General features: G+C 43.8%; 1 protein-coding gene across 11 annotated transcripts in view; it reads right to left on the bottom strand.

The window, feature by feature from the left end:
* The window catches only part of ERI3 (ERI1 exoribonuclease family member 3), a 130874-nt gene that overhangs the window by 88303 nt on the left and 17214 nt on the right, over positions 1 to 25357 (bottom strand). For all 11 annotated transcript variants that reach the window (XM_079151961.1, XM_079151967.1, XM_079151960.1 and 8 more), the window contains 2 exons: positions 9141 to 9257; positions 2971 to 3030 (listed from right to left, as the gene is read on the bottom strand). In XM_079151961.1, coding sequence (XP_079008087.1) covers positions 2971 to 3030; positions 9141 to 9257 — 177 coding nt within the window. The remainder of the gene's footprint in view (positions 1 to 2970; positions 3031 to 9140; positions 9258 to 25357) is intronic.

Here is a 25357-nt window from a genome sequence, read left to right on the forward strand (position 1 = left end):
GACCATCATAAACAATACAACAGATACAGCAATGGAGAAGTGACCAGAGTGCTAGAACACCAGGAAGAGGAAATGGCTACAACCACAGAAGCAAAGATATGAGCATAATACTTTTGTTATTTGAGAGGCAATTATTTGTTTCATGTCTGTCTTCCTTACCAGACTATAAGCACCATGAATGCAGGGGTACTCACTGACTTAATCCCTAACCCAGCACAGTGTCTATGTAATAGATATTTCCTGACTGACTAAAACACAAGCAGGTACAAATTTAGTTGTGAGTGAAATCCAGAGGAGGGATAGGAATGAGGCTGGGGGACTAGTTAGGCCAGACCGCAAACAGCCTTGGGTAACCACCAGGTAACAAAAAACCCATGGGTATCTTTAAATAAGATTACTCTGGGAGGTGTACGCTGGCTCCACAAACACCCCTGAGATACTGGAGGCTTGGCTCATGCCAAAGAAGTCCTTGTGCAAGGCCAAAGATCCTATTTAGCTCCATGGCTATAGCAGTAAAACACCCAGAATGTCAGAGCTGCTCCCTAGTGTCAGACTATGTAGACCATGTCGTTCCTAAACCCTCTTCACAGTCTGTATGCCAGAGAATCCTTGTCAGCAGTGTGTCTGGGCCTTCTGTTGAATAACTGTCCCCCCAGTCACTTCAGCCCAACCCCCTGCATACATGCACATGCACCTGTAGACACACCAGCACATCCTTTCTCCCATGCTACCTAAAGAAAATAAGGCAGACTTTTACACAGGAAAATAGATAAGGTGAACCTACTGGCCCTATATTCCCAAGGTAGGTGTCCCATGTGCTACAGGGGGTCCCAATGCCCCAACTCCTACACAGCAGCAACAGAGAGCAGGATAGAACAGGGCTGTCCAGAGGCCATGCCTAGCAAGACTACCATGAGACAGAAGTACTTAATACTCACTCATGCTGCAGACACTTAGTGAGTACCTTCTATGAGTCCAAGGAAGTAATACTACGTTTGGAATCAGGCCTGTCCTTCTTCCCTTCTCTGCCTTAAGGAATAAAGGATTAGTGGAACCACCAAGACAACCCCAATCAGCTGGGTCTGGCTTCCCAGTTATTGACAACCTGGTGGGGTCTAGCCTGAGCTCTACTTAGAATAAATGAGCCAGGCAAGCCTCTTGCTAGTTGCCTGCTCAGGACATTGGTTGGGGCAAGAAATTAGCTTTAGCTCTATAACCAACTCAGGGCTAATGGGACCCATCTAGTTTCCTTGTCGTGCCAGAAACTTCTATTCAAGCTGATGCCAGGAATCTTTCTTCCTTATCCACAAAGTATGTGGAAGTGTCAGAAAATAGCTTTCTGGGTAAAACTCAGGAATCCTCTAAGCACCCTGCTCTGGGGCTGGCTTGGGGTTAGCAGAGGGTTGCCTCCTGAAGATCACATCTCCCGGTCATGGACAATAGCCACAGACAAAACACCCTTCATCTCAATAGCCCTGGTTTGGTGCTGACTCAGAGAAGCATTCTCCTGACAGGGTCCCAGTCACAGACATTCCCAGGAAAAGCTGTCTGGCCTCTGGCCTCCCACAGGGGCCAGGCCCTGACCAGGGATGCTGCTGGCTAGGACACAGGGAAGGACAGGCACCTCTTTCTCCTTGAGTCTGGTCTTACAGGGAGTGGCCCATGCTAAGGAGCTCCCTCAGTCATAGCAGCGAATCTCCATCAAAAAAAAAAAAAAAAAAAAAAAAAAAAGTCACTGGGGTCAGTGGCACCCAGAGTACTTTCTCTCAATCTACCGCAGGTGCCCAAACCCCAACCCAATCAGAGGTGGACAGAGCCTGGGCTTCCACATCAGGGACAGAAGTATACTCCACCACAGAGGGGAGTCGAAATCTTCCTTTTGGACCCTATTTCATCCTGAGGAGAACCAGGAAATTCAGTCTGTATCTCTCTTCCCCATGGGACAGGATTCTTGGCTAATGGGAGGTATCTGGTGCCCTTTCCCCACCACTGCCCTACTTCCTCAAGGCTGCGCACCTCCCAAGCACATATGCCTTGCTAGTTTGCTATTCCTCCAGATACATGGATTCTTCCTGAGCATTGATTATGTCTGAGCTTTGGGTTTATTGGTCTTAAAAATGAATAGAGAACCTAATGAGATCCATAGGCCTTTTCTCTTCTCCCCTCCCCCTACAGAAGATATAGGGGAAACTTCTCCGCCTTGAAAAACCCAGAGGTGGGAGGGGGTGATAGGGGAGCTCAGGCCAAGCATGGTCCTTCCTTATTCCCTTGGGCTAGAGCACAAGAAACAGCGTCCTAACCTTTTCCAGCTCCCTGAGGAGAATATCCTAGAAGTGTGGTCTCTGCCAAGGGTTCTAAAGTCTTTAATTTGATTTCCCTCACATAGGCAATTGTTATAATTATTCTGATTAGGAATCATTACCCAGCGCAGCCTCTGCACCCCTGACAGGCACAATGTATCCAGCAGCAAGCTGCAGTGGGGCAAGCAGGCCCGGCCGCAGCTCCTGGAGGAGCTGACAGCAAACAAAAGCCATCGATGGGGAGTTCTGGGTGAGTTAATGAAGTGCTCACATGCCACAAGAAGCCAACACTAAAGCTAAACAAAAACACCTCCAGTCCCCAGGGCTAGCCTCCCAGTGCCACAGATCAGCTTCCTTGAGTCCCAGCCTGGGTGCAGTGCAGGATGCCCCAGAGCCACGAGGGCAGGGCCACAGGACAGGCAGGGTGGGGGCCCTCTGCCTGACTCCTGGCAGCCCTCGGACATCTTGTCAGTAACCCTGACGGGAACAGCTGGAGATGACAGATCAATGGTTCAATACTCTCAACAGCATGTCACTGATGTGACAGCAAATGTTATTCTAATCAAGCCATAATCATAGTCAAATTACACGGCTACATTCTCAGGAGGGGAGGGAGAAAAAGGAAGCAGGAAGGAGTCAGAGGTCAGGAATTAAAGGTCATTCAACCTACCTCCAGCACTTGCTGCAGGCTTGGCTGACCATCCACCATGGCTTGAATAATCCCGGTGAGCTGAAAGGAAAGAGAAACAGCCTTTGGGTGGAAAACCAGGATGCAGGGACTCAAAGCTAAACTGGCTCCTTCCCTTTCTTTCTCCTTCTACTCTACAGGTCTCTGACCTGGCACTGCCTCAGGTTCAGAACCCACTGGGAGCCCTGAAAACAAATTCCAAGGACACTATGTAAGCTTTTCCCACAAAAGCCTGTCCTGAGATGAGGGTACACAAACATATGCTAAACACAGGGTGTATCTAATACCCATTTCAGCTTTCATTTTGGAAAAAAAAATTGATTTTAAATGTCTTTTGTATTCAATAGCTCAATAACTTCCCCCCAAATACAGCCTGAAGTAAATTCAACTCCAAGCTTCACAGAAGTTCCTGTAAAACTTGGGGAGTGCTAGCACAGGGCAGGCACACTTGGTTTCAAGTCTCCCCCACCAAGCCTCGATGTCCAGAACTCACCCTGTCACACTCTCCTTAATACCAGTGAGGCCCCACAGGTATCCATCCTTCACCCTGCATACCTGGGTCCTCAATACTGACTAGCCAAAGAGGAAAGAGTCACCTATGAGGAAACTAAGACCAAAAGCCCAGTGTACAGAATCTGGCCTAGAAAATCTCTGGCTCACAGGCCTCTGCTCCTCCTAGGTCAGGACTAGGTTCAAACAAGGTTCTTGTTCTACTTTGTTGTTTTGTTTTGTTTTTAAGTAGAAATACCCCTCAAACACAGACTAGGGAGAGACTGCCTACAAGGATCTGAGGCATGAGGACTCCTTTCCTGGACATCAGTTAGAAATCACAGGCCCAACATGCCCTTGGCTACTTCCAGAAAAAGTAGAAGTATCTCAGGCTTGCTTGGAAACAACTTTTTTTTTTTTTTTTTTTTTTTTTTAATGGGGGAAGGGGTTTAAAACTCCAATTAAACTATAATTTCATTTAATGAATACCAAATACCCAACTCATAGAAACCAATGGCTCTAAGAGGGAAGGTTATTTTCTCATAGTGACTTACATGGAATGGTAATACACACCTTTTAGGGAAGAAATTTTCATTTTAAGAATGCTGAGTTCCTCTAGGTGGGTTTCTGTAGTTCATCAAGTCATTATTAGGTGGTATTTTAAGGAAGTGTAAGGACACAGCCACTCTATTTTATATTCCAGAAACTGTTTTTATATTAATCTGTATTTTAATTGGGTAACAGCTGCTGCCTACAGACTTCCCATGGTCTAAAAGGAAAATAAATTAGAAAGATTAACTACGCTGTTGTTTCACAAGGTTTTAACCCACAGCATGCCCACCCGGCTGGCACCTCCACACCCTTTCCTTGCTTGGGAGACCAGAGAACTGCCCAGCAGAGGGAGGGCCTGAGTAAGGAAAAGAAAAGATTGGTCAGCCAAGAACTGGCGGGGGGGGGGGGACCCTGGGTTAGCCACTTTTAAATCTTGGAGTGCAAAGGACTTCTCCTTTTATTTTGCCAACAACTATTCTTGGAGCACCTACTACGTGCAAGGCCCCATCCGAGGAATCAGGGATCCAGCAGTGAAGACAACATAACCCTGCCTTCATGGAATCTGCATTATTCTTGGTACTCCCTCTTCCACCCAGGGGTATCCTGAGCCTGTCCACCTTCCACAGTTACACACTGAGCAGGCAAGTCCTGTTTTGTCTCAGGCATGTAGGGGCCAAAGAGAATCAGGAGTAGGCTCAATCTCAATTCCAGGTCCCCTATTCCGATTAGTAACTGACACCCAGGCACCACCATTGCCAGTTGTGACTCAGCTTCTCTCCTGCTAAATTCTTCCAAGGCATGGAGCTGGGACATAGGGTCATGGAAAAGAATGTTCACAGCTACTCCCACTTCTGAGAAAGCTCTGGGTGCGAATGTCAGCCTTGTGTCTAGTCTGAGTTTTCTGGGGCAAGGTCAGGTCCACTTCTCTTGGCTCCCACAAAGGGTAACTCAGACGAACTGTACCTTGAAGAGCTTCAAGTCTCACACAGGTAACCAATGGAAGTGGTGCCAAGAACCTTCCTCCTTTGCAGATAGGGCTGAGGTCACCACCTATGTACCCCTAAGTACCCTCCCTGAACCCCGGGAAAATTACAGATGGGGAGAGAAACTCACTACACCAAAAAGGAAAACTGGGTATCTACTCAGATGTCCTGTGGCAAGACTCCTCACTGTAGACCAGGCCCACCTCTTGCCACCCTGGGGTCTGGGAAGGGGCTCTGCCATCTGGGGGTTGTCACAAGTTCTACTCCCATACCCAGCAATCCTGGCTTAGGAGAAACCTGGTGAGGTCAGCTTCTCTCTGCACATGGTTCCCATAAAACAAGCATTTCACTGTGACCCAGCCAGCATGCTCACAACTGAGTTCCTAAAGGATTTGAACTTGACCCTCAGAAAACACAGGGGCTTGGGTTGGTGGGATATAGCTCAGTTGGTACAGTGCTTGCCTCACATGCACAAGGCCCTACGTTCAATCCCCAGCACCACAAAAAAAAAAAAAAAAAAAAAAAATAGAGAGAGAGAGAAAACACAGGGGCTTAAGCACTGGTTCAAGCATAGTCTTCTAGAAGGTCTAATGCCCCTGCATTCAGTCCTCCACAAATGAACCACAGCTTATCAGCTCTGCCAAAGCACTGGATGTAGAGTGGGTAAGATTAAAAGAGTCCCTATACCTAATACTGACAAACTGTAGAGTTAGGTTAAGAAACTGTGAGGAAGAGAGAAAATTTTATAAAATAAATACTGGGAAGTTCTATCTTAGGCCTAACTTAAATCCTTCATGCTGCAGTTTAAGTCCATTCCCACTTAGGTTAAAATATGTTTGTAATAAGCTTTCACATCCTCACAATGAAAGGTACTAGAGCAAAGCCAAGTATTATTAAGCTGAGAACCAGGGCTCACAGGCTAAACAGAGCTCAGAGACCTTAACCACTTAAAGCAGGAGAGGTGAGAGAAAGAATTAATGTGTGCTCTGTGGCTCCTTTCACTGAGGAATTACGATTAACTCCCACTTCTCCAGACACAAGCGAGGGGCTTTTGACCCTGACTGATAACATGGCTGGTTACTGAGATCCCCTACCCACACAAGGGCTTTGTCCAGGGACAATCTGGCTTCTTAAACACTGGCAACTATAGGAAGCAGCCCAGGAAACTCAATGCCAATAACATGTCAACATCCAGTGCTTCCTTCTTTCATGGTTTATCTCCAACACAATCATATTCTGACACCAAGACAGTTTGTTGATTACACAAGCACTTGTCTCTGGTGTACAATCTGATAATCAGACCCACTCTTTCTCCTCAGACAAAGAGACCAATAAATCTCACCCTTTATAACTACAGGTGCAAGACAAAGCCCTTTACTGGCATTTAGCAAAATGAGTATTTTTCTAGCTTTTTTCATGACAACACAACGACAACAAAGACTGCACATGGTCAGGGACTGCGAAGCAGCCCAGCTGCCAGAGACAGAGACCTGATGTGCTAGAGCAGATTCTCAAGGCAAGGAAAGGACTTGGGAGGGAAGGAAACACAGCTCATCCTACCTCTGTTAGAACCATGTCTCTAGGCATACTACCAAATGGAACTAAGAAAGGATCTCAAGAAGGCTTACACAGAGCCACAAAAGTAAGAGTGCCTATACGTGGGCTAAGGACTCACTCAAGGGGGAATTCTTTTTCCTGTTGTCTCTCCCCACACAAGACTGTGTTCATCTGTGTACCTGCCGCATGCATGTGTGCACATGTGTATGTACACACATGTGCAGGCTTGAGTTCCTAAGAACTCCCTGTGCACAAAAGAGAAAATCCTACCAGAGTAGCAGCCTGGGTACAATTTGGAAGGGCTTAGGGTTGTTTCACTTCCTAACAAAAAATGACCTACACCCCTAACCCTAAAGGCAGTTACTGCCAGGGTGGGTGAAGTTTCAGAACAACAGCCTCCATCCTATGTGTATGCTTCTCTCTGTGATGCAGCTCTACCTGGTATGAAGAAAAAGCAGTATTTAGATTATCTGAAGTTTTACAAAAAGACTTACTTACTCAAAAGAGCAAGTCAGCTGTACAGATGCTTTTGGGGAAGATGGGAATAACTCCTCGACACTATTTATCCATCTACAGAACACACTTCAAGTGTTTACTCAGTACCAGACCCTAATGATGGGGTAGAGATGAATGAGGTCTAGTTCTGTCCTCAAGGAAGACAGGTCTAGTGGGGAGACAGATGGTTAAAAATATAATGTGTCTGATCAGTACAATGCTGGGGCAAGCACAGGCTGAGATCAGGGAAAGCTTCCCAGGGAAGGTGACCTTTAACAGAGTCCTAGAATACAAGCAGGAGTTATGGGGAGGTAGTGGTGTACAGGCAGAGGAACCACCAGGTGCAAACATGGCTATGGGAGGACAGCCTTTAGGTGAGAGGAGCAGGTGGGAGATGAAGCAGAGGGACATGAGGCTGGACAACAAAGAAGGGACCAGGTCATGGAGAGTTTTGAGCTGTGAAGTCCGAGACAAAATGATACAGTGTCAGCAACACAACCATAGCCTTACTTTACGAGGATGTGTCAACCACACTCCTACTCCCTTCAAATTATACATGTACGTCCTTGGGTGAAACTGTCTAGAAAGAAGAAACATGGCTTTCCCCACATTCTCACAATGCTTCCTCCTCTCCTCCCAAACAGCAGCAGCAGCAGCCGTGCTCTGACAGAAATCTCTCTGGTCTCCATACTTTGGATACTCTGGAACACTGGAGGTATTTCAGTCTTAAACAGGCAGCAACCTTTCCAAAGCTCAATCCTGCCTGGAGCCCAAAAGGTACAGGCCACACACAGAGGATGAAGAATAGGACAAGAGGACCCTATAGACTTTTGAGCCAGTGGAGGGCTCAGGTGACAGGCTTCCTTCCCTCCCATAAAGAAGAGAATTTTCACTATATTAAAATGGAGATTTTTTTTTCCAAAGGGAGCCAAAAGGACACATTAGCACCCTCTGGTGATTTCCAGGAGAAAGGGGGGAAAGCAGGAGAGAAAAACAAGGAAAAACTTCAATATCATTAGTTAGAACAAAAAGTTTAAGAGACCAGACACCTGGTGTAGGTGGCAAATTCTGCCGTCAAGAATAGGTGACCCTGCACCTTGGCTGTCAACATAGACCTCACTGAGATGCCCACCTCTACCATCAGGCAGGCCCTCCTGTAGCCTACTCTACTCCAGAGATGTTTGGGATTACTCAAGGACTTCTCTCTTCCTAGTCCATTCACAGGTAGAAGGTCTCTAAATGAAGGCACACAATCTCTAATATCTCAGTGCCAAACTCTTAGAAGATCCCAGAAACAGTCACATTTTCCTATAACCTCTGCTACCACATAGGCTTGACTCCTGATTCCACCACAAAATGCAAAACAAGACATGTCATAGGGGAAAGCAGCCACAGAAGGCTTCTCCTCACCGTTCTGGAGGTCAGAACTCTCAGGGGCTCCTTCCCTCTACCAAAGGTTCCTCTGAGATCCCAGCAAATCTCAAAATCTTAGTTAGTCCCAGTTTTACAATCTGTAAAACAGGGTCAGTAATACCTACTAACAAGGTGGGCAGTATGGTACTAGCCTGGAAAGGATCTTTCAGCCTTTGCCAGCCTGTCTTCTTTTGTTGGTAATAGAGTGTGCTTCCCACAAATTCAACCCACAAGTTCCACACAAGGCCACTTTAGAGAAGGATAGAAAGCTAAGAAAACCTGAACATAACACTTCCTTCCGAGTGGCTGAAATCTTCACCTCTTGCCAACTGGCCCTAAAGAAAATGGAACTAGCAAGAATTAGGTGCCCCAGAAACACCATCCTGCTCCCAGGCTCCAACTGCCCAGTCACCAAGAAAAGTAGGAATGATAAGGAAGGGAAAATGTTGGGGAAGCTGGGAAAAGTTGTGCTACTGCTCTCCCTGGATCTCCAGGCACAAGTGGAGTCTCAACTTTATGAAAAGCTAATTGCTAGGCCCAAAAGATGTTCCTGCCTTAACCACTAACCAGACCTAAGTTTTCCCTAAATGGCCCATACTGAGCACTAATGATCCCAAAGTTCTTCTCCCAGCAGCCCTTGCTACTCAACTCCAAGGCCCTTACCTCTGTACAGAAGGGGGTAAGCTGTGGATGGACTACAGGCTGGACATACATGTGAAAGGTGGACTCAATCTCCATGGTCCGGCCATTTAGTTTCAGGATGGGGAACTCGATGATTTCCTGGAATGCCAAAGACATAGAAAAGGAAGTTAGGTTATTTTAGTCAACCATTTCAAAAGATAACTCTAAGAAAGAATGAGTGTTTGGGTCTCATTACTCCTGCAAGGTCAAACCCAAGATCGAACAAGATGGTGACAGCATAGTGATATTCCTCACTCTCCCAACTGCTGGTAGCCTCACAGGCCCCAAGGACTACACGAATGTCCCCTTCATCTCCACTGTTTCTGGAAAGGGTAAGAAAGACAGTGGATTAATCTGCCACAGTTTCTCCAACAGGTTCTCTAGCAGAGGCCTGCTCATTTGAGCCCCTAAAAGGAGGCCCTACTTCCTTTTTCCCAGTTCCCTATTCTGGAATGAGTCTGGATCCCTAGCCATATAGACATCCAGTCACCAGACCAGTACATAGATTTCCTTGCATGAAGTTTAAACAGATCTGGTGAGTTTCTTTAGTTTTTATGAGAAAAAAAACAAGAAAGAAAGGAAGAAAGAAAGATAAATAATAAATAATAAATAAAGCAAAGTCAAAGGGGATACCAAAGAGAAGGTGGAAACTGAACACAAGTAATAGGAGCTAGTGCCTCCCACCTTTCTTTCAGGCAGTACATGCTCCCCCCTTATTTCCCCACCCCCCGCCCAATTGCTTAGCCAGCCCTTCCCAGCCCACTGGAACGTAATGGAAGAGAAGGAGGAGGAGTGACAATTTGTTTGGTGTCTCTAAGATTAATTTGTCTCCGTTATTTAATAGAGATGCACAGCACCAAGGTCCTGGTGTGCAAACAGGCTTGCAGAACGCTGGCTGTGCAGCACGTCTCATACATTGCTCCTGGGAAGGGAGGGACACACCAGAGGGGGAAGAGGGCAGGAGAGCACACGCGCACCAGAGAGAAGAGGGAAAACGAGAAGAGAGAATAAAAAAAAATGGCTTTTTAATATTCAAAAACAGTTTGCAAAATTTAATCAAAGCAGAGGAAAAGCTAACATTTTTACCACTTTGACATTTTTATTAGCGCTTTCATAAATTTTTAAAACATGAATGGAATTAGTTTACAACACACACACACACACACAAAAAAAACTGCCCTGAAAACATCTGGAAAAGACAAATAGGAAATAATAAAAAAAATAAATAAAAGCAAAATCTTCCAAGTCAAATTAGCATGTGGAAAAGGCCTCCACTGCAGAGAGAAAAGGGGGGCTCTGCTCACTCAGTGGTCCCAACAGTCAGTGCTAGTAGCACCCCTGCCCCACAAACACCATCCTGGAGGGGACTTTTTCAGTATTCCTGCAATCAAGGCCAATTGGTTCTCTGCAGAGACGGCCTGGGGAAGTGACACAGGAGCTGATGACACCTGACTGTAGTGGGGAAATGGATGGGTGGGAAAACAAAAGGAGAAATAGTCAATCTCCTTGATGTCCCAGGGAAACCACATATCCTCCCCCAAAAAACATACCTGCTAATATTGGGCTTATTTTTAAAGCATCAATTTCAATCCAACATATAAGAGCAGGACTGAAAACCAAATCAAGGCAGTCAGATTTCATGCCAGACAAATTCAAAGGTTCTGGTTGCCTGATCTCCCTGGGCTGATCCCCAAAGATGGGGAAGTTGACAGGAGCTTATTGCCAAGCATCGGAAGGGCAAAATGGCTGCAAGGCGGAGACAGAGGGGAGACAGAGGAGGAGGCCTGGGGTGCTGCTTAGACTTGGTGATACCTCTCTTCTCCTAATCCAAAAAGAAAACTCATTCCCCAATTGCCTGAGCCTTTTGTTCCCCACAAAGCATTACAGAGCAATCCAGGGAGAAAGGAGTTTGCTCTGAAAAACAAATGTGAGCACACACATATACAACATACCATGATCTCCCTGAAAAATCAGATTTCCAAGATTTCCAAGAGCCAACTCTGAAGTGCATCTCATCAGAGTCAGGCTCATTTGACTCCTGAATTTCCACAAATCCTTCCCTCCCACTAAGTAGGAGAAACAGTTCCCCCATTAGAAAGAGTCCCAAAGCCTGGTGAGTTTGGCTGCCCTGGTGTCTAAAGAAACAAATACGGTCAGCTCCTCACTAACAATGTTAGCTGGGCCCACAATGAAATTTAACCTGTGACACAACTGTACTTTTCATTTAAACTTTCATTTGAAGAGAAGCAGTGTTTGGAGACCTGCAGTTTGTCCTGCTAATAAAGACAAGTGTTGGGACCTTTAAGGATGCCATTCATCTTTGGCTTTTTATTAAATTCAATTTTCTTAAGCCCATGATACATTATGAAATTAGGAGTTGACATTCCTCTGGAAACAAAAGTATCTATCAAACATAAATAGAAAAAGATCCTCTATTACCAAGAATTTATGGCTTAAAGTTGATCTCTTTCCACTTTTTTACAAGCACATGGTTTGTTTTAGATATCTGAAATGCTATTACAGATCTGGAATTTCATTAGTATTTATCATAAAATAGTACATGCTCCAGCTCCCACTCTGACCAAGTCAGCATGCCCAACAGACATGCTTGGCTAAAAACTTGGCCTTTGGATTTCCCTACTGCAGCTTAGTATTCAAACTTCCCTGCTGCTGGCTTCCTCACCCAAAAGGGAAATGGAGCAAATCTATGCAATCAAACTCAGTGCCACCCTCTCAGACACACACACACACACACACACACACACACACACACACACACACACACCAAAAAAAAAAAAAAAATCAAGCACCCTCAGTTCCATGTGGATAAAAAGGCAAAAGGACATATCAGATTGGGCCTATCATAAACATGCTTCTCTGATGTTGCTAGCCCATCAGTCAGGACTACTCCCTAATAACGAGAGGGACTTTCAAGAGCCAGTCTCAAAACATAACTGCAGGATCCCTTTGGCAGAACAGGAGCCTGCACACTGGCGATTTCATTTGAGTCACTGAAGATACAAAAGAAGAGCTCTAGATAGAAGGCCTTCTGAGAAGTCAGAGCAGGAAGGACCTCACTTAGGTACTTCTTACCTTCCCTTACCATTCAGCAAGCCCAGACTTCAAAATATTGGTCCCAACATCCCAATCACTGGAGGGGAGCCGTACCTTGTACCAAACTGATGTGACACTATAGCAAGTGTATCTGAGTCATGCCAAACACTTCCTTGACAGTTTTTAGCTGATAATGATCAGAGACATAATCCCAATATTACAGGTTGATAGCATCAATTCCAACCCAGGATTTGTGAAGATGTGCCCAAGTGCCAGCTTCTAAGTTCAGTTGCTCAGATAATGAAACTATTATCCCTGTTCCTCTCCTTTCCCCACATCCAATTTCATTATTCCCCAAGGAAGAAGTCTTTTCAGGAACAGTTGAATACCTGGGCAACGGCAGCACCAGAAAAAAGGAAAAAAGAACCAGTTTGTATTTACAGGCCCTCTTTCCATCCCCTAATAATAGCTTCACAATTCCTTATCTTCATATGCCATTTGTGCTCACTTAAACTACCTGAGTACTTACTTGGTGTAAGACATCATGAAGTGCTGGAGGATGATTTAGAGATAAGACATAGTCTCTGCTTTAGAGAAGTATGTGAACTTGTGAATGCAAAAGATATGTGAGCAAATAATGAATGGTACACTATGATAAATACCTCAGTGGAGGGATAAACAAAGTGTTATGCTTTTCTACTTACAAAAGTGTGCTTCCACATACATTTTCTCATGTCATGTACACCATCAGTAGGTCATAAACCAATACTATTTAGCACCTACTATTTACCAAGCAGGGGCTAGGTGGAGCCATAGGGATGAATACAATGAGATGTGGCACTTCTCTGTGAGATGCTGAGTCTGGGCAAAGGGTGCAGAGTAATCAGTCTCCAATAATCTCCAAGACATATGAAGAATGAAAGCATCTTATTTCCTTCCATTTATTATGTACTCTGTGGCATATACACTGTGCTATGTACTAATAGGGATGATCTCATTTGATCCTCTAAACAACTCATGAGGTGGGAATCATTACTATTTCTATTTTCATAACTATCCAAAGAAGGTAAGTCACTTACTTATACCTATACTGCTAATAAGGGATAGAGGTGGGACTCCAAATGGGAAGAAGACATTTTTTTAAAAAGTAGGACTAGCAAGCTTTCAGAGTCTGACAGGTCAACAAGTCTGATTCTCTTAATCTGAAAGGCTACTTACTGTCTCCTAGAAAGAGAGGCTGTTCTCAAATTATAACAACAATGTAAGAAGATTCCCAGGCAGAAAGTTCCAGAGAATTGCTACTGAAAAGTCTCCAACATAGTTGCAGTAGCATGGATGGCTCTAGACTATGAGTTGACGGCGGGCAGGAACCTTTGGCCTTCAGTTTATATCCCAGCATCTAGCTGTTTTGGTACACAGTCCTCACTCTCCATGTTGTTGAACATACACACAAAGAAGCTAACAAGTAGAGTAGAAAGAAGATAGAGGAAGACAGCCTGTTTTTCCAAAGCAGATTCTCCTCTGCCTGAGTTGATGTTTCCATGGTTTTCTGGCTCTAACAGAAAAAGCTCTGCTTTCAGGGGACCTTCCACAGGTCACAAACATAGTCTACCTGAGAAGACAAAGACGGCAGGTGGCAGAGCCAGGATTCAAAACAGTGATACATAACGCTCTAAAGTCCTTTCTCCTAGATCCATCCACTCTCATCCCTAAGTGGTTTCTTCCCTCAGCTGCTACAAACCACTATGTTACAGTTTTACCTGGTTTAACCAACTATCAAGTTTGCCTGGGACCAAGGGTTTCAGGGAACAGAGGACTTTTGGTGCCAAAATTGGGATAGCTGGTCACCTACAAACTACCTACACCATTAGGTTATCCCAGGGCAGAGCAAAATAAATCCAAAATGTTGGTCTGCTGATAGTGGATGAGCACTTGACATGACTTGAGTGGCCACGACTTGACAACTGAGGAAAAGCCTCAGAATTTGAATTTGTCAAAGTATACAACGTTCCAAAACTACTGTAACTATTGTCTCTCTCAATAAAATGCCAACTACAACTCTCCATTCCCCTCTTTAAGGAGAGAGAAGACAAAGAAATAAAAAAGAAGTAACAAGCAAGTATTCACCTTTACCTTTTCAAGTGAATTGAAGCAGAGGTTTTAAAACCAGCTGCATTGCTCAACCAGGAATCCCAGTGAGTCCACAGAAAAACTGAGGACAAAACTGAAATAGCATTTCACATGAACTTTCACCCCAGCTTCGGTAGATTACAAGAAATAAATGTGTAGGTTGTTTTTAGGGTATTCAAACTTTCTTTCACTAAATTGTCTGCAGCAATAAGATTATATGTGAAACCAAGTGTAGAGGCACACACCTGTAATCCCAGCAGCTCGGGAGGCTGAGGCAGGAGAATCGCAAGTTCAAAGCCAGCCTCAGCAATTTAGCGAGGTCCTAAGCAAGTCAGAGAGACCCTATCTCTACATATTAAAAAGGGATAGGGATGTGGCCCAGTGGTTTAGCACCCTGGGTTCAATCCCTGATAACAAAAAAAAAAAAGAAAAAAAGAAAAAGAAAAGATTATATTTGAAGACAACAACAACAACAACAAAAAAGCTGATTTTAAGCAGAAAGGGCTAAGGTTAGACTTTTGGAATTCATGACAATGGTTAATAGTGGAACATTCCAGCCCTTTTTTCTAAAGCATTGATTCTCCTCTGCCTAAGCTGATGTTTCCATGGTCTTATCTGAAACAAGGGAATGAGTGTATCATTTTTCAAGGCTTTTCCCTCTCAATCTAAGAAGGAACTGGCATTTCCTCAATTTTGACAATTAATGTATTCCTTCCTTTCACTGAAAAAAAATTCCAAAAAGCATATGCCCCTGCACTGAAAGGCTTGATAAAATCCAAAAGCAATATCACATCTCAAGATAGAAAAAGCAGTACCTGCCACAAAATGGGTATTATCCAAATGGGTGGTTTTGAATAAAAGTCCCATGCAAAGGCTTGCCCTTTCTCCAAAGAAACAGGGGGTCTCAGGGCCATAGGGAAGAGAAGTTGGAAAGGGGAAGTGAGGGCTGCAATGGGCAATGGGGCATGGTTTGCTTAATAGTTTTTCTCTTGGAGGAAAAAAAAAAAAGACATTTTATGCACAAGGAGCTTATTTCTTAAACAAACACTCGTGGTTTTGATTTACACCACAGCCTGCTCCTAAATAATTTATGGCGGGTTAAATTTATTGCCGAGCCCTGGCTGGCTGCAAATTCGAATTGCCAAATAATTAGATTTTAGGGCAAAGCTTATAAATTACCCGTCGATTTGTCCGGACTTGTTTGTCAGTTGCTTTGTGCTTCGGGTCATCTTTGGCATTTGGCTGTTTGGGTTTTAATTGCTGATTTACACTTTGACAGATGAGAGCTGATGCTCAAAGTTTCAGGACAACGAATGGTACAAAAATCAGAGCTGTAAAGGGCTGGTTTTTCACCTGCAGTTCCCATCCACCCATTCCCACAGACCCCAAAACAATTAAAAGAAAGAAACGAGGTTGAAAATAAGATACTGCTATTCCTTATTAAAAGGGGTGAGGATACAGAATGAACTATAATTTACCTTTACTAAAATTAGAATTTTTTCAAAACAACACAGTTATCAATAAATGAAGGAAACCAAAGTCTTAGAAATCATATCCTCACCTAGAGGTGTGTACACCTGTGTCTCCCTCTATAAGCACATAACTTTAAAACAACTTCAGTTCAAACATTTTTACATACTCGATTATACATAACTTCAAATATTAGTGGCCTTTGTGAAGCTGACCCTTCAGGGCAGTAAACAACCAAATGATTTCTTTGTAGCTACCTGTGTATATCTGTCATGTAATTAATTTAAACAAATCTCAGGCTGTGCGCTGGAGTGCTCCCCTGGAGGCAGCACAAAGGGTAAGCAGGGAAATGGATCAGGGTACTAAGCCCAACTTACCATTCTAGTAGAAGATAAACAAATCTCTCTGGGCAGTGCCCTGGCTCTATCCACTATGTTGATAGAGGCCTAGAAGGCTCATGTTCCCAGAAAAGTAGGGTCTGCCTTCTAGCTACTTGCTGTATCCCAATAGTTTCCCACAATGCCAGGGATCAGAATAATACTAAGTACTAATTCTACCAATAAGTAGAATTCAATTAAACACATATATTAATATAAGCCAGACACAACTCTGAGCACTTGCATGTATTATTAGTTCGTTTTGTCCCCCCCCAACAAATCCTATAATATTGGTATTACTATTAACTGTCTTCTACCAACAAGGCAACTGAGGCATAAAGAGTACAAGTAACTTGCCCATGGTCACACTGCTAGTAGGTAATGGAGATAAGACTCAAATCCAGATGGTCCAATTCTGGAGTACATGTTTAACCAACATGCTAGATTATGTCTCAGTAAAATAGCCTCTTTCTCAGTACACCTCACTCTGGAGGCCTAATGTCCCCACTCTGGGGCTTGGGCACATGCAGCCAAAGCCTATTCAATTAGACACCTAAGGAGGTGGGGAAAGTCATGTAATTTGCTCAGGATCTCAAGATGCATTAGCAGCTTGATTAGAGAATGACCATTTTCCCAATCAATCCTAATACTGTCCTAACAATTCACTGGCTGCGGGTAAAGGGTTGGGGGTAACAGGTGATCAAAACAGAAACAGGTTCACTCAGGCACACAGAGAGTTTTGGTCAAGAAACCTGGCTAAGAGTCAGAGAAGCTGGCTGGGCTTCAGGAAGTTCTGCTCAGTAATTCCCATCCATGGGAACTGCTGATATTTCCCCATAGGGTAGTTCACAGATTCCCTATTTTCTGTCTACATCTGATGGTCAAAAGCCAGTACAGGCTATGTGTTGACATGACTGATTTAAAAAATCAGAACACTAAGCAAGTAATATACAGACTGACATCCTGCCCACAGTGCACTGAACCCTTTTCTCACACATTATCTCCTGTGATCCCACATCTCCATTAGCTGGCAGGAATTACTCCCCTATTTTACGGATGAGAAAGCTAAGGCAGTCAGTGGTTCTCAAACCACAGTTCCTAATAGGCAGCATCTCATCACTTGAGATTTTGTTAGAAATGCAAATTCCTGGCCTCTACCCCAGACTATCCAAGTCAGAGCTGGGGAAAGGGAGGGAATCTTGGTTTTAATCAACCCTCCAGGTCTTCTGATGCTCACTGAAATTTGAAAAGTACTGGTTCAGACTAGAATAGCATTTCTCAGTATTCAAACTACCTGAAGATCTTGTCAAACTGCAGATTCTATTTAGCTTTGGAATAGGGACTGATATTCTACATTTCTAACAAGGTAAAGTGGATGCTGCTGGTTCACAGAGTACACTTTGAATAGCAAAGCTGCAACAGCCTAAAACATCTATGTTACATTCCTTGTCACAGAGACAGTGACCAAGTAAGAATCAGAACCCAAGGCTTTCATTTCTTCTCAGAATAAACCCTTCTCTGGCCACTTAAGCCCCCCTGGGGCAAGCCCTTTAGATCTGCCAACCATCCCTGGCTCTTGCCTTCAGATTTCATCTTCCTTGATGCCAAGAGCTTAGGGAGAAAAACTGGCATGTCACATCCAGAACTTAATGGAGCAAGCTGGTAAATCTCTGTTAGGGAGCTACCAAGAAGTTTTTTTCATCAGCTCCCTTAGGCAGACTAGGACATCAACTACCATCAGAATGCTCAGCATACTGTTTTCTGAACCTTCCAGAAGAATACCTTGTTTCTGTCTAAATGGACCATAAAGGGGGTCTGGATATCTCTCCTATGAAGAACTCTTAGACACAAGCCAGAAGCTTGTCTTGCCACTTCTAGTCCTAAGAAAGGCTTCTCTAACACTGGCCATGAATCCGGAACAGGATCACAGAAATTCCTGCAGATCATGAGGCACCAACCTGGGGACTCCTTGCCAATGTTACCAACTACCCAATTCTACATCATCACCATGAACTTCCTTTGGGGGTTGTCCCTGACATTGGTACGCCAGTCATGCTTCCTTTCCAGTGAAAGTAGACTTTTTCAAAATTAAATGGTTCATCCCATTTATGAGCTCTTACCTTCCCCACCTCCAACTAACTACCAATCTCTTTCAGTTTATCAGTTTGCCTTTCAATGCTGCTAGTGTCAGGAAAAGTACCCATGAATAAGCAGACATTGTCCCTGAACTGTAATCTCAAATCAGGGCTTTCATTTTTATCATAATTTTGGAAAGTAAGATTCCAAGTTTTCTAGCTAATTTTTATCTTACCTACCTAACCATCACTACCTACCTTCTCTGGTCCAACAGTCAAATAGTGACTCAACTGGATCTTAGAGGGGTAACTACCTATACTACCACTTAGGAACTCACCTGAAACAGCTGTCCCTGTATATTCTCTTTGATGTGGATCATAAACTCTGAGCTCCCCATTTACAATATGCTCCACTCCTTACCAATCTCTTAGCATTTGTTACTTCCCAGGAGCCCACTCCAGGGAGTTAAGAGCTAGATAAGAGCATTGTTCTCATGCTTCTTTCTTTCCCAGCACAACTAAGGACTATGACATATAACTCTATTTCCACCATCACCACTCTAGTCCAGCTCACTAGTATCTCTCTCAAGTAATGCATTCAAACAAGTTTCTCTACACCCATATTTAACCGTTGAAACACCTTCTTCTGTTAACACAAACTCTGGTTGCTATTTCCATTTCTTCCCTTCCACTCAATTATTGTTGAGTGGAACTATTCAAACTTCCTTTTCTGGTCCACTAACTTTGGCCCCAACCTCACCATGGACTCTTCCCTGTGCAGTCTTTACCTTCACCAACACTGGGATCTCTAAATAAGAGCCTCTGCCAGCATTTAGCCCTCAGATCAGCCCTTGACTAGAATGACTCTCCAGGAACTAGACACTATGGACTACAGCACTAGAAGAGAAGTAGAGTCACTCATGTAACAGAACTGTTCTACTGTCCACAGACCTTCAACATCTCCCACTGGCCCACTACACGCAGGAACAGGACCCAAACAGTAGCCCACTCCAAGGCTCCTCTACTTCAGAATAAAGTTTCCCTGATATTTGTCTCTTCCTCCAGGGTCTCCTGCCTGATCTGCCTCCATTCTTATTCTCCCAGCACCTACCTATTAGGGCTTTGTCTGTGGATGTACTCCAGACATATATACAAACCCCCTCTGCCTGTGCAATTCTGCTCACCCTTCTACTGCAGACTGCTTGGTGGGGACATGGGGGTATCAATCTGGGAAGACTCTTGTCTCAGGCTTTTAGGTTATGGCACAACTCTCACAGCTGGAGCTCAAAACTCATCACATAAATGTAAGGCTGTGGGGGCTTTTTAAGTACTGTGAACACCCAGGTTAAGAGGATAAAAAATAATCATCCCAATGGCATCTTAATCAAAATGATGTAGGGTCCTTTCTTCTAATGAGGCACAGAGATGGAGAAGCATCTCGAATACCAGTTTCCTCACATCAAATAACTGAGCTCAGTCTACAAAAGATATGTAATCAACAGAGGGGAGAGGAAAGACAAGACAGGATAGAGGCAGGAAGAAGCAAAAGTCTATGAACTCATCCTAACCATTCCTTTGGATTTCATTCCCCCACCCACCAGTTCCTGATCTGCTAGCTTGCTATCTATGGCTGAGTACCTGTTGCTGGAGCTCAGAGGTGGAACTCAACCCACACCCTCCAGTCACCTTTACTCTTGCCAATCTTCTCTTGCAACCCAGACCCTCCTGCCTCTTCATTAATCCTTCATTTCACATGGCTCTTAATATTAGCCAGCCAGCTGTTTATCTGTTTGAAGGATCTAAACTTCCTTGGTCTATAGAAAATGGGTCCTAGCAGATCCAAATCCAAATTCCCAGTATAAGGGGGGAAGGTATCGTGTCACTCCCCAGCTATTGCCCCTCCCTAGAGACTTATCAGTCCACCTAACTGCTAACTTCAGTGACAGCTGAGATATCAGATTGGCCTCTCTAACAATGCCTCAGAGACTCAGCTCACATACTTCCACTTTGACCCTCACCCATTTTGCCCAGACTTTACAGGTTCAAATTTTCTTAAGCCACTTCTAGCCTTCAGACTCCCACAGCATCCCAGTTAAGACCTTCTAGCTTGAAGATGAAAAATACCATATAACTGATACAGATAATCCAACTAACTCAACAGTGAAATATCACCAAGTTCAAAGTCTTCATTCTCCCTCTCCCTCATTTGCAACTTTCCTACAAAGAAGCCTATAATCAAGGTGAATTTTCTCAGACTTAGGTCAATTCATCCTGCTTTACTCTGTGGGCCCCTTCTTTTATCCCTGCTGTAACAGTGTAAGGCCTCAGGCCTCCATGGCCCTCCTGGGTCTCCTAAACTTCTTATAACATAAAACCTATTCACCTCCCCTGCTCGCTCGCGCGCGCACTCTCTCTCTTTCTCTCTCTCTCTCTCTCTCTCTCACACACACACACACAGAGTGGGGCTGACCACTCTCATTCTTTGTGCCCCCACTACACAAATACTTGCCTGTATAATGATAATTCTCATACTGCCTGATGATGGTCACAGGTTCCTTGATTGTGAGCTTCTTGAGGGTAAGACTATTTCTTGTCTTTATCCCTGTAGGTGCTATCCCAAGAGCAAAAACAGGCCTTTTCATTATCTGTAAGTTGGTGACAATGAAGTCCTTCCCATCCTTTTTTTTTTCTTTTTGGTGGGGCTGGGGATTGAACCCAGGGTCTTGTGCATGCGAGGCAAGCACTCTACCCACTGAGCTATATCCTCAACCCCTGAAGTCCTCCCCATTCTTCTGCTAACTTAGTTGCTATTTTGTCAGGTTCAACAAAAACTTTAAAAAGCAGCTCAGTGTCACTGTTATTTTACAGTCCCTGATTTCATTCACCATTTATCAATGGTCCTATTCTTTAGAGCTGTTCAACACACCAAACTAAACCTAGTGCCTAACAAAATCTGCATTCCAACAGCTGTCTCAGCCCTGGGGAGGCCAGAGGATAATAAGAAGCTATGGGGGATGTTTCCTGATTTACACTAAATTATATGGTGATTTCGTTTCTAGTGACTCAGTGCTCCCCAAGGAAAATTCCTGGTCCCACCCCCAGGCAACTCCAAGGCCTAACTATACACCATGGCAACCTAAAGGTATAAACCCTGGGGAAGGTAGAGAAGCAGTCTGAATAGAGTAGATAAACCCACTTCCATCGTGCCTCTGCAATGGCACCCCTATGTTATCAGTACTCTATGTCCTGGGATGTATGTTTTACTTCTACACTATGTCTGCTCCAAATAAAGAAGAGCCCTTCAGCTTTCACAAGTAATTACAACACAGTCAAGACCTGGACACAGCAAATGTTTGTTCCCATTCAGAGTGTGCTAGTGAGGAGTGGGCAGGAAGAGTTGGGAGGTGGGTGTTGCAGGGAGGCCTATCCCTGTGGGGGACACCAGAAAAAGCAGCCTGTAGAGGGGGTGGGGGAAGTACCACATTAATATAGGTAGAGACAAAAAGGACAAAAGGGCCTAGTGGGTCATCTCATTCCCACTATCATCACTAACACCAATAGAAGAATTCATTTGTAGTGACTCTGGAGGAAGAGACGTGTTAAAATAGAGATATAACTAAAAAGAAAGGCAATAATTGGTCTGATGGTCAGGGGAGAAATTATCCCAGGAGTTGGGAGCCTGTGCAAGAACACTTACGGCTCACACAGTCGTCATAACTCAGACCCCTCAAGTATTTTGTGCTCTGCTTATGGTGTTAACTTTAATGTCTTAACATATAACACCATCCACACTAACACAAAATACTACACACGCCAGATGAGGCTGAGTTATAGTTGCTGTGGGAAGCATAACTTTGAATTTCCTGATTTTGGTGCATTTAATCTCAACCATAATGTTACATTAACGTCGGTTTTGCATTTCATTTCCCAGTTTAGAAGAATGGCGTCAGCGTCTTCTCCTGTTTGTACAGAAAAAAGTGCAGGCTGACTGGGCCACAGGCAGAAGGACCAAAATCCAACAGCTGGGCTGTCCTGCTGAAAGGCAAGGACCAACCTGTTTCACCTGGAGGAGCTATTACTGGGATAAGCTTCTGGGAAGGAAAGGATGGGTTCTTTCTCTATGGCACTGCCTTTCTGTCTACTTGGAGACTGAAGGAACCAAGAACAGAGAAAAGGAAAAAAGCTAATCATGCAGCAAAGAGCAATGTTCATGTTTGGGGTGGGATGGGGATTCCTCCCTTTCAGCCTTGAATGCAGCAGAAAGGGAATTGATACATTTGGTTTGTAGGAATCTTAATCAATTTCCTGTAAAGTTTTCAAAATATCTTTCACAAAACACTATAATGATGTTCCAGCTCTAGGTCATATTGCCTGTCTTCTATATCGTTCCCTCTCCTCTGTCACCATTAACCCCTCCCCCCATCCTGCCCTCCAAAAATAAATCAGCATCTGGACAATTTTCTATAAAAGAGAAACTCTTTTACTCAGTAGTTCTAACTCAAAATGCAGATGGAGTCTCTTTCAGGTTTCTATAAAAAGGGGGGGAAAAAAAAAAAAAAGCCCCTGTGGACAAAGACCAAACACTAGAAAACCTCAACCCCAAAGGTCATTTTTCTCCAAAGTTATGGGCACTTGAATACAGATAAGAAGGAAAACAGTAGGCAGGGCTGCTGCAGAACACTGAGAAAAGGACTACCCAGGAGCCTGATGGATGGCCAGAGAGGACTCAGGAAGGCAGCAGCCAGGATGTCAGCTCCCCAGATGGGGAGAGCTAGGTTGCCCCTCCCTTTCTAGCTGTCCAGACAGCTGAGGTTACTTCCTCCTCCCCATGAGCTGTGGCCTACACCTCATTTTCCTCACTTACATTTACTTTGGTCTCTTCTGAACACTGAGGTGGTGAGAGAACTTGCCCTGAGGTTAAAGATGCACAATTAAAGATCCCACCAAAGCTTTCAGGCTGCTCTCTGGGCCTCAGGGTCAGAACAACTATCATTCCATGCACATCCACACCAAAATGAGCAAAGTGAACTCCTGCTAGTAAGGACAAAGAAGCCACTATTCTCCTAAACCAGATAAAAATCTACTTCTATATCTGGAAACAATTCCTAAAACAAGAAAGGAGCTATGTTTCTGAAATTTAGGGCCTTTAATACATTATAAACTATCTAAATTAACAGTTAAGTGAAAAAATGTTTTCCGATGAACAAGAGTTTCATATTCAAGGAACACCTATCATGTTAATCTGAAGCAAACATGTAAAACAAATAAAATGAGTGCAACAACCAGAACACAAAAGCCTATTACTGGCAAACCAACCACTCCAGTTTCACCTAGTTGAACAAAGTACCAAAATAAACAGCAAAAATGATGACAAATGGAAAATACCAGATGTCTTACTATATTTATAACCAATACTATTACTCACCCAAGTACAACAGAGCTTACAACTGTTAGTTTTTCATGATGGTATTACTTTAGGATAGTACCAATAAGCTGACTCAGGAATTTCTGAAAACCAGAGACAGAAGATGCAAGCCTCCAAAGGACCTTGGCCCAAAACCTGATTCTACCTTCTGCCCACCCAGAGTTATGATACCATCTAGAAGAATCAGAAGTGTACTATGCAGAGATCATGGGCATTGAAAGCTCTTGGGAGCTGGTCAGGAGAGGTGCTGGGATGGTTTTCATTCATGATCCCAGTTCCATCCACAGGAGGCAGGCAAACTTTACCCATAAAGAACCTGTCAAGAGGACAGACATCACTCCATTCTGAGAGAGTACTCAGGAAAGTTCTAACTTGCACAGCACATTCTAGCCCTTTATTCTCTTCTGGAAGTTTCTTCTCATCCCAAATCTCAAGTTTTCTTGTTTCCAAATAAATTTATTTTTGTCCTGATTAAAGTGAAGAGCAAGTTGGAACAACTACTCCCACATGATGAAGTTACTTAGTACAGACAAGAAATCAGTTGCCCAAGCTATAGTCCATTCCTTTTTATTCTTACTAAGTATCATTTGTTTTTGCCTGAAATAATTTTTGTTCCTCTCATCTAGACTTTTTCCTGTTTCCCCACTTACTGTGCTGACTAGAAGACCTAAATAAACAGCACAGAGGCTCTAAGGAGAACTTGACCTATGATGAACTCACCAGAAGGACGCTGTCCTACCTGAAACTAAAAGTTTCTATAATCTATTTTCTTAGCTTTCCCTGAATCCTATGATGAGTCTGCTACCTGCGATCCCTAAAGAAGATCCTCATACACACACACCAAAAAAGAGGGGGCAGATTTTAAGTTGCTAATAACAACAGGTCTTAAGTTGCCTATCCCTTTCCTGAGGGTGATCCAAAGAGTAGTCCCAACATAGATGTGTGGCCCTAAACTCACTTTCCTACCTGTTGATCATAGCATCGTAGAGGCTTAATGAAGTTGAGATGCATTACATTTATCACTTGCCCTAGATCCACTCAAATCCATCACTATGTCACAGCAAGAAGTTAGATTGATCTGACAAGATTTGCTCTTCTTCACAAACCCATGTAAGTTATTACTCAGTACCCCACGCTCTTCTAGCTGTTTGCTGATTGATTATCTGACGATCAGGTCAAGTATCTTCTCTGGAATCACAGTAAACTAACAGGTCTATAATTTCCAAGATCATTCGTATTCCCCTTTTAAAAATAAGCAAGACAGCAAATACTTCTTCCTGAGTTCTCTAAAGCAAAAGCTAATGCTTTGCTAATAATGAACCAGGGAAGCCAATTCCTTAAGTGTCCTTGGAATCACATCATCAGGGTTCATTGATTCTGGAGATAATCTTTAATCAGGCTCAGATCCTGGTAAACAGCCCAAGGTTCTAACTCAGCCTAAATCTGGAAAGCCCTGGTGCCTAAGACAGAGAAGAAAGTTGGTGATACAGTGATTTAAAGCTATACTACATTATGTCTTCAGCATTGCAATAGATATATAAACAGAATAATGCTTTGACAGACTGATGAAAGGTGACACTTAAAAACCCAATTGAGACACAAATTAGACTCTACCTTCAGGAACACTGGCAGGACTCTCTGCAGGACATTAGAACACAGCTACTTAAT

The sequence above is a fragment of the Sciurus vulgaris genome (genome assembly GCF_902686455.1).
Source record: "Sciurus vulgaris genome assembly, chromosome: 1".
NCBI classification, from domain to species: domain Eukaryota; kingdom Metazoa; phylum Chordata; class Mammalia; order Rodentia; family Sciuridae; genus Sciurus; species Sciurus vulgaris.